This window comes from Lepus europaeus, chromosome 11, assembly GCF_033115175.1.
Source record: "Lepus europaeus isolate LE1 chromosome 11, mLepTim1.pri, whole genome shotgun sequence".
Classification (NCBI taxonomy): Eukaryota; Metazoa; Chordata; class Mammalia; order Lagomorpha; family Leporidae; genus Lepus; species Lepus europaeus.
The window spans coordinates 52,625,521-52,633,606 of record NC_084837.1 but is presented as its reverse complement, the minus strand read 5'-3'; the positions used below and the strand labels follow the sequence as shown (position 1 = coordinate 52,633,606).

Here is an 8,086-nt window from a genome sequence, read left to right as displayed (position 1 = left end):
CAAAGAGACATTAAAGGTCATTCAACACAGTTATCTTCTATGCTACCTATTTATAATTTTTAAAAAAGATTTAATTACTTTCTTTGAAAAGAGTGACACAGAGAAAGGGATAGCCAGAGAGAGAATATGCAAAATCTTCCATTTGCTGGCTCCCTCCCCAAGTACTTGCAATAGCCAGGTCTGGGTCAGGCTGAAACCAGGAGTCAAGAATTTTATCCAGGTCTCCCATGAGGGTGGCAGGAACCCAAGTACTTGGGCCATTATCTGCTGCTTCCCAGGCATCTTAAAGGTAGCTATATGGAAAGTACGGAGTAACAAGGACTCTCAGCAGGCACTCTGCTATGGAATGCAGGTGTCCCAAATGCTACACCGCAATGCCTGTCCCCTATCTACAGCATTTTAAGTCTTGTGCCCTGAGCAGTGACTTTTATTAGCATTTCTTGGTCCTGTTTCTCGAACAGCTTGAGTTTTGTCTGACTTTTTCTAGTCTCATTTTTGAGATAGCTTTTTCCACACTTTCTTCAGATATCAAGAGATGATCTGGCCGGCGCCGTGGCTTAACAGGCTAATCCTCCGCCTTGCGGCGCTGGCACACCAGGTTCTAGTCCCAGTTGGGGTGCCGGATTCTGTCCTGGTTGCCCCTCTTCCAGGCCAGCTCTCTGCTATGGCCCGGGAAGGCGGTGGAGGATGGCCCAAGTGCTTGGGCCCTGCACCCGCATGGGAGACCAGGAGAAGCACCTGGCTCCTGGCTTTGGATCAGCGAGATGCGCCGGCCACAGCGGCCATTGGGGGGTGAACCAATGGCAAAAAGGAAGACCTTTCTCTCTGTCTCTCTCTCTCACTATCTACTCTGCCTGTCAAAAAAAAAAAAAAAAAAAAAAAAAAAAAAAAAAAAAAAAGAAAAGAAAAGAAAAAGATATGATCTGTGCTTTGACAGCACACCTTTAATGTGGTCTAAGTTATATTCCCCCTACCCCCACCAGTCTTTTGTGGATGATTCTGTTGCTCCCAAGCTAGCTGTTTGATGAAAAGTCTAAGGCAGAGGTTAGCAAACTTTCTCTCTGAAGGGGCTAGTTAATATGTATTTTGGCCTTTTGGACCATACAGACTGTATCACAGCTACTAACTCTGCCATTGTATGTGAAAGCAGCCATCCAAGTGGGCATGACCATAATATGGAAAACAGCTTTTTTTTAGAGACAATGAAATTTGAATTTCATATTATTTTTATGATCACAAAATACTATTATTCTTTTTTAGAGGTTTATTTATTTATTTGAAAATCAGAGTTACACATACAGAGAAAGAGAGGCTGAGAGAGAGAGAGGTCTTCCATCCCATGTTTCACTCCCCAAATGGCTGCAATGGCTGGAGCTGCTCTGATCCAAAACCAGGAGTCAGGAACTTCTTCTGGGTCTCCTATGTGGGTGCAGAGGCCCAAGGCCTTGGGACATCTTCTACTGCTTTCCCAGGCCACAGCAGAGAGCTGGATTGGAAGTGGAGCAGCTGAGACTCGAACCCATGCCCATTTGGGATGCCAGCACTACAGGCGGCGTCTTTACCCGCTTTGCTGCAGCGCTGGCCCCAAAATACTATTCTTCTTTTCAACTACTTAAAAAGTGCAAAAACTCTCCTTAGCTTGCAGATTGTTAAAAAAAGAAACAAACACAGTCAGGGTAAATTTGCCCTTAGCTGAATAGAGCTGCTCAGGGGGAGCATGAGGCATGTTTGTGATAAATCAGCAGGGAGAAATGGTCCGAAGAATGCACCATAATGATTCTTAGAACTTATTTCAGGAATTGCAACCTAGGTTTGAGATCTGACCTTTCAAGAAATTGTGGGTGGGTTTGCAAATAGCCAGGAATTCAGTTGGAAAGCTGGGGGACCTAGTTGAAGAGGGCTGATACAAAACCAATAGGCTACGTTGGATTGAACCATGGTGGTTGACAACCAGCCCACCTAGTTGTACAACACATGTGTATGCAAGACTGTTGCAGGTGGGTAGATCGAGTGACACAAAAAGGTTGGCATTTATTCTTTACATCCTGTTTTTTTTTTTTTTCTTTGACAGATAGAGTTAGACAGTATGAGAGAGATCTTCCTTTTTCCGTTGGTTCACCCTCCAAATGGCCGCTATGGTTGGAACTACACCGATCCGAAGCCAGGAGCCAGGTGCTTCTCCTGGTCTCCCATGCGGGTGCAGGGGCCCAAGCACTTGGGCCATCCTCCACTGCCTTCCTGGGCCACAGCAGAGAGCTGGACTGGAAGAGGAGCAGCCGGAACTAGAACCCAACACCCATATGGGATGCTGGTGCGACAGCTGGAGGATTGACCCATGAGCCACAGTGCTGACCCCTACATCCTGGTCTTTTAAACAAGTAGTTTGCTACTTCATTATTTTAGGAAGCATGATTGCAGCATAAATGCAATATTATGTTGAGTCACTTATACAAACATCATGTTGAAACCAAACATTAACTTGGGAAGTCCAAATTTTATTCTTTTCTTGTCCTCTTTTTCACAATCCTGAGAGATCACTTCCAAACGAACTCGTTAGGTTCAGCTGTGATTATTGTTTTGATTTGTTTTTAGGTGGCAAGAAATGGAGATACATTAAGGTTAGCTTAAGTAATAAAATTCTATATGTTTACATGCACAAAGTAAAAAGTATGTAACTCAAGAGATCAGTGTTGTGGTGCAGTGGGTTAAGACACCAACTGTGACACCAACATCCCATATGGATACTGGTTTTAGTCCCAGCTGCTCCACTTCCAATCCAGCCCTCTGCTAATTCCAATCCAGCCCCCTGCTAATGTGCTGGGGAAAGATGTGGAAGATGGCCCAAGTGCTTCTCACCAAACTTGGGAGACCCAGATATAGTTCCAGGCTCCTGGTTTCAGACTGACTCAGCACTGGCCATGTGGCCATTTGGGGAATGAACCAACAGATGGAAGATCGGTTTACCTCTCTCTCTCTTGCTAATTGCATTTATTTCAAATAAATAAATACACCTTGAAAAAAACTTTTTTTAATTAAAAAATATTTATTTATTTATTTGAAAGACAGAGGAGTTACAGATAGAGGTAGAGAGAGAGAGAGAGAGAGGTCTTCCATTTGCTTGTTCACTCCCCTAGATGGCCACAATGGCCAGAACTGGCCTGATATAAGCCAGGAACCAGGGGCTTCTTCTGGGTCTCCCACGTGGGTGTAGGGGCCCAAGGACTTGGGCCATCTTCTACTGCTTTCCCAGGCCTTAGCAGAGAGCTGGATCAGAAGTGGAGCAGCTGAGACTTGAACTGGTGCCCATGTGGGATGCCGGCACTGTAGGTGGTGGCTTTACCCACTACACCACAGTACCATCCTCCCTCCTTCCCTCCCTCCCTCCCTCTCTCTCTTCCTCTCTCCTTTCTTTCTTTCCTTCCTTCCTTCCTTCCTTCCTTCCTTCCTTCCTTCCTTCCTTCCTTCCTTTCTTTTCTTAATTCTCTATTTACTTGAAAGGTAGAGTAATAGAGATAAGGAGAGACAGAGTTAGAGAAATCTTCCATATACTGATTCACTCTCCAAATAGCAACAACACTGAGGTCTGGGCCAAGCTGCAGGCAGGAGCCAGAAACTTTGACCTGGTTTCCCACGAGCCTGGCAGGGGCAAAAGGACTTGGATCATCTTCTGCTTTCCCAGGCTCAGTAGCAGGAAACTGGATCACAAAAGCTGGGGCTGCACCAGGACAAAACCAGGAGCCTAGATCTCCATCCCAGTTTCCCACATGGTGGCAGGAGCCCAAGGAGTTGGGCTATATTCTGCTGCCTTCACAAGAGCATTGGCAGGGAGCTGGACTGGAAGCCAAGCAGTTAGGACTTAAACAGCTCTCCTATATGGGATGCTGCTGTTACAAGCAGTGGCTTAATCTGCTGTGCTTCACTGTTGGCCCCAAAGGGACTATCTTAAGCAAAGTTTCAGAGGCAAGAAAGTATGGATAACGTTTAAGGAATAGTAGGTAAACTAATGGTCCTGGGAGAGAAGAGGGAGGTGGAGATATTGGGAAATGAAGTATATTGGGGTCAGATTGGTGGTGAGGGGTGGGGGTTGCTTACTGCAAATTGGAAAGTGAGAGGCTGGAAGAAACACAGACAATTCACAACTCAGATGAAGTGCACGGGAGGACTATTTGCCCTAAGCAATTCTGATGATAAGAGGCATGGGGGGGAGGGGAGGGGTGGGGCTGGTGCTGTGGTGTAGTGCCGCCTGCAGTGCCAGCATCCCATATAGGTGAGAGTTTGAGTCCCAGCTGCTCCACTTCCAGTCCAGCTCTCTACTATGGCCTGGGAAAGCAGTAGAAGATGATCCAAGTCCTTGGGCCCCTGCACCCATATGAGAGACCCAGAGGAATCTCCTGGCTCCTGGCTTCAGATCGTCACAGTTCTGGCAATTGTGGTCATCTGGGGAGTGAGCCAGGGGATGGAAGACCTCTCTCTTTCTGTAACTTTGCCCTTCAAATAAATAAATAAATCTTTAAAATAAAAAAAAAGAGGCTTGGGAAATTGGGAGGGAAGCAAATGGAAAGGGCATTGCCCTACCATGCAGGTTTTCCCAAATTTGCCTGGGATACCCCCCCCCCCTTCCTAGGAAAAGCATTCATTTCTCATGGTTAACACAGGAACAATACATGCTTCCTGCTCAGAAATATAGCAAAAAGTGTAAATCAGTTTTGTACAATTTATAGAGATTGAATATAACACCAGCCGCTTCTTCTTAAGTAGAATTCCATTCAATTCTACCTAAACTGACATCTATTTATGGAACAATTGTTGTATGCCCAGCAGCTGAGAAGAGCAGTAGTGAACGTGCTGCAGGGGTGCCTGAACCTGCAGCTACTTCTTCTCGTTCACAACCCCTCGACCTACCATCATCCTCCTCAGAGCAGACTTCACGTCCTGGTTCCTCAGTGTGTAGATGAGGGGGTTCAGTAAGGGAGTGACAACGGTGTAAAACACAGCCACTGCCCCGTCCAGGGGGCTCTTGGAGCCAGCCCTGAGGTAGATGAAGATACAGGGGACATAGTAGACGGTGACCACGGTTAGGTGGGAGCCGCAGGTGGAGAAGGCCCGGCGCCTCCCATCAGCAGTGCGTATCTTCAGGATGGCACGGATGATGTTGGCATAGGAGAGCAGAATTAACATGAAGCAACTGGCAGCCACTACCCCAATGTCCACAAAAGTCACCAGCTCGTTGACACTCGTGTCAGCACAGGCCAGTCTCAACACCGCAGGGATGTCACAAATGAAATAGTCTATCTGATTGGGTCCACAGTAGGGCAGGCGGAAGGTCAATGTGGCCTGGATAGATCCATGGATGGAGCCGGCCAGCCAAGCTCCAGCCACAAGGATGCTGCATAACCTCCTGTTCATGAGTACAGGGTAGCGCAGGGGCTGGCATATGGCCAGGTACCTGTCATAGGCCATCAAGGTGTAGAGGAAGCACTGGGTGCTGCCCAGGAAGTGAAAGAAGTACAGCTGAGCCACACAGCCACCAAATGGGACAGCCTTGCTGGCAGCAGTGAAGTTTAGAATAAGCCGAGGGACGATGACGGAGGAGAGCCACATGTCCAGGAGGGACAGCACCCCCAGCAGAAGGTACATGGGGCGTGCGTGGAGCTTGGGCTCAGCCCACACGGTGAGCAGGATGAGCAGGTTCCCCAGCTGAGTCAGGACGTAGATGGTGCAGAAGACCAGGAAGAGGAGGGTTCTCAGGTTTGGGGGGTGAGACAAGCCCAGGAGAATGAAGTCTGTCACCCTGGTGTCCAGTGATGTGTTTTTGGTCTTTCTCATGTTTTTCTGTAGTCTGGGAAAATGAGTGGTGAAGTCAGATGAGGGAAATAGCACAAATTGAGGGACAAGAGAATTTTTTTTCCTGATGAAGGCAAGCAGAAGACTTCTACATGTTAAGTAGAAATCATTTGTCATCTTTCATCTGTGTGCTCGTCAGGAAAATCCTTAGAGGCTCGTTAATTCTGCGGTGTCCCGAAGTGTTCCCTCATTGGGAGACACTACACATGAGTGGTGGAAACCAGGGCACAGGGTGTCTTAACACTGTGTTAGTGTATGTGCTGTGTCTATGCTGAAAAGGGACACTGTGGAGAGATGGTTTTCTGTGGTAAGGAGTAGATGGGAACCATGACTCCACAATTAGCAGCCCTACGATTGGTTTCTGAATTAATGTCCTTGGAATATCTCCTCCCGTGATCTACAAGAACCTTTGTGATGTGGTCCTTGCTAGCTTCTCTGGTTTTCTTTCTTTCTGTTTCCTCTGAGCCCCAGGCCCTCCTCCCTTCTGGATCTGTGGGTGTCCTGTGTCACATTAACACATCTGATTCCTCAATATTCGTTTTCGCTGTTACTTCCTTCAAAACAGGTCTCCCCGAAAGACAATCTTCTGGGAAATAAGAACTTATAAAAGACAATTGTAGTTCCCTGCAACAGAGCTATTTCTTACATGCTTATTAGTTTTTTCTATTAGATTTTAAGATCCTTCAGAGCAAAGACCAAGTCTATTTTGTTCTTTGATATATCTATAGCAACGGCCCCACTATTTGGCAATGGTCAGCCTTAGGTAATATTTATGGGTGTGTGGGGGACATTTGGCACAGTGGTTAAGATGGCTGTTGGGATACTAGCACCTTATATTGGAATACCTGGTTTGAGTCCTGATGCTGCTTCCAATTCTAGCTTCCTCCTAATATGCACACTGGTAGGCAGCAGATTATGGTTCAAACAGTTGGGTCTCTGTCACTCGTGTCGAAGACCTGGATGGAGTGCTGGGCTCTTGGCTTCTATCTTGTCCAGCCTGGCTATTGCAGGCATTTCAGGAGTGAGTCAGTGGATGGAAGATCTCTTTCTCTCCTTCTTCTCGTCTCTTTCTTTTTTTCTGAGTGTGTATTATCTCTCTTCATTTCAGATTATATGAAAATAATTAAAAAATAGGAAAAGAAATACGTGTTTGCTGATTGGCTGACTGTGTGGTCGTGTTCATCCTGTGTGAGCCCATTTGTCATGCTTTGCACCACATCATCATGGTGGATGTGGATCAGCCTCACATTTCAAGCAATGTGAGCCTATGCTGAGTGTAAATGAAGTCCAAGGCACCGTCTATGCTTTCTGTTTCTCCAGAATGTTATTTACATGGAATGGCCTAAGTTGATTCTTAGTTTCAATTATTCTGATTATATATATGTTTATGACCTTGAGTTATGTTTTTCCTTTATAGGCTTTATTTACCTTCCAACACATGAGATTCTCAGAAACTCTTTAAAAGTGTGAATCACACACCTGAGCCTATATTGCTTAAAAGCTCCCTTTGGTGAATAGCTTTTTCAAGAGTTTTTTCCCACAATAGTATTTTAGATATTTTTACTTGTTGCTTAAACTTAAAACATCACCTAATTTTAAAAATCAGTATTATTGTGTACATTTAGGTTATGTAGCATGGAGTTAGGAGTTAAATATAGACTGTAAAATGTTTACTTTGGGGGCTGGCGCTGTGGCGTAGCGGGTAGAGCCACCGTCTGTAGTGCTGGAATCCCTTATGGACACTGGTTCGAGTCTTGGCTGCTCCACTTCCAATCCAGCTCTTTGCTATGGCCTGGGAAAGCAGTGGAAGATGTCCTAAGACCTTGGGCATCAGCACCCGCATGAGGGACCCGGAAGAAGCTCCTGGCTCCTGGCTGTGGATCGGACAGCTCTGGCCATTGCGGCCAATTGGAGAGCGAACAAGCAGATGGAAGACCTCTCTGTCTCTCTCTGCCTTTCCTCTCTCTGTGAGACTCTGACTTTTAAATAAATAAATGAATCTTTAAGAAAAAGATGGTTACTCTGGTGAAGTTAACATATCCATTGTTTCATATAGTTACCCCCATTCTTTTGCAGTTGAAATCTGCTTATCCAGCAGAGATCCCAAATGTAACAGTGGTGTTGCTGGCCACCGTTGTCATCTGCACATTGAATTCTAGACTTGCTCATCCTACATATCTGCTCACTAATCTTTTTTAAAAAAGATTTAGTCATTTTATCTGAAATTCGGAATTACATAGAA

The 8,086-nt window shown here is 45.8% G+C and overlaps 1 protein-coding gene across 1 annotated transcript; it reads right to left on the bottom strand.

Moving 5' to 3' along the window:
* Positions 1–4,869: 4,869 nt before the first annotated feature.
* On the bottom strand, positions 4,870–5,826 carry LOC133769459 (olfactory receptor 10G2). Its single transcript, XM_062204656.1, has one exon. The coding sequence runs from the start codon at positions 5,824–5,826 to the stop codon at positions 4,870–4,872; it is 957 nt and encodes a 318-aa protein (XP_062060640.1).
* Positions 5,827–8,086: the final 2,260 nt, after the last annotated feature.

What these genes read in the sequence shown, in the direction of transcription:
- LOC133769459 (XM_062204656.1), bottom strand. Translation starts at nt 5,826, where the DNA reads ATGAGAAAGACCAAAAACACATCACTGGACACCAGGGTGACAGACTTC.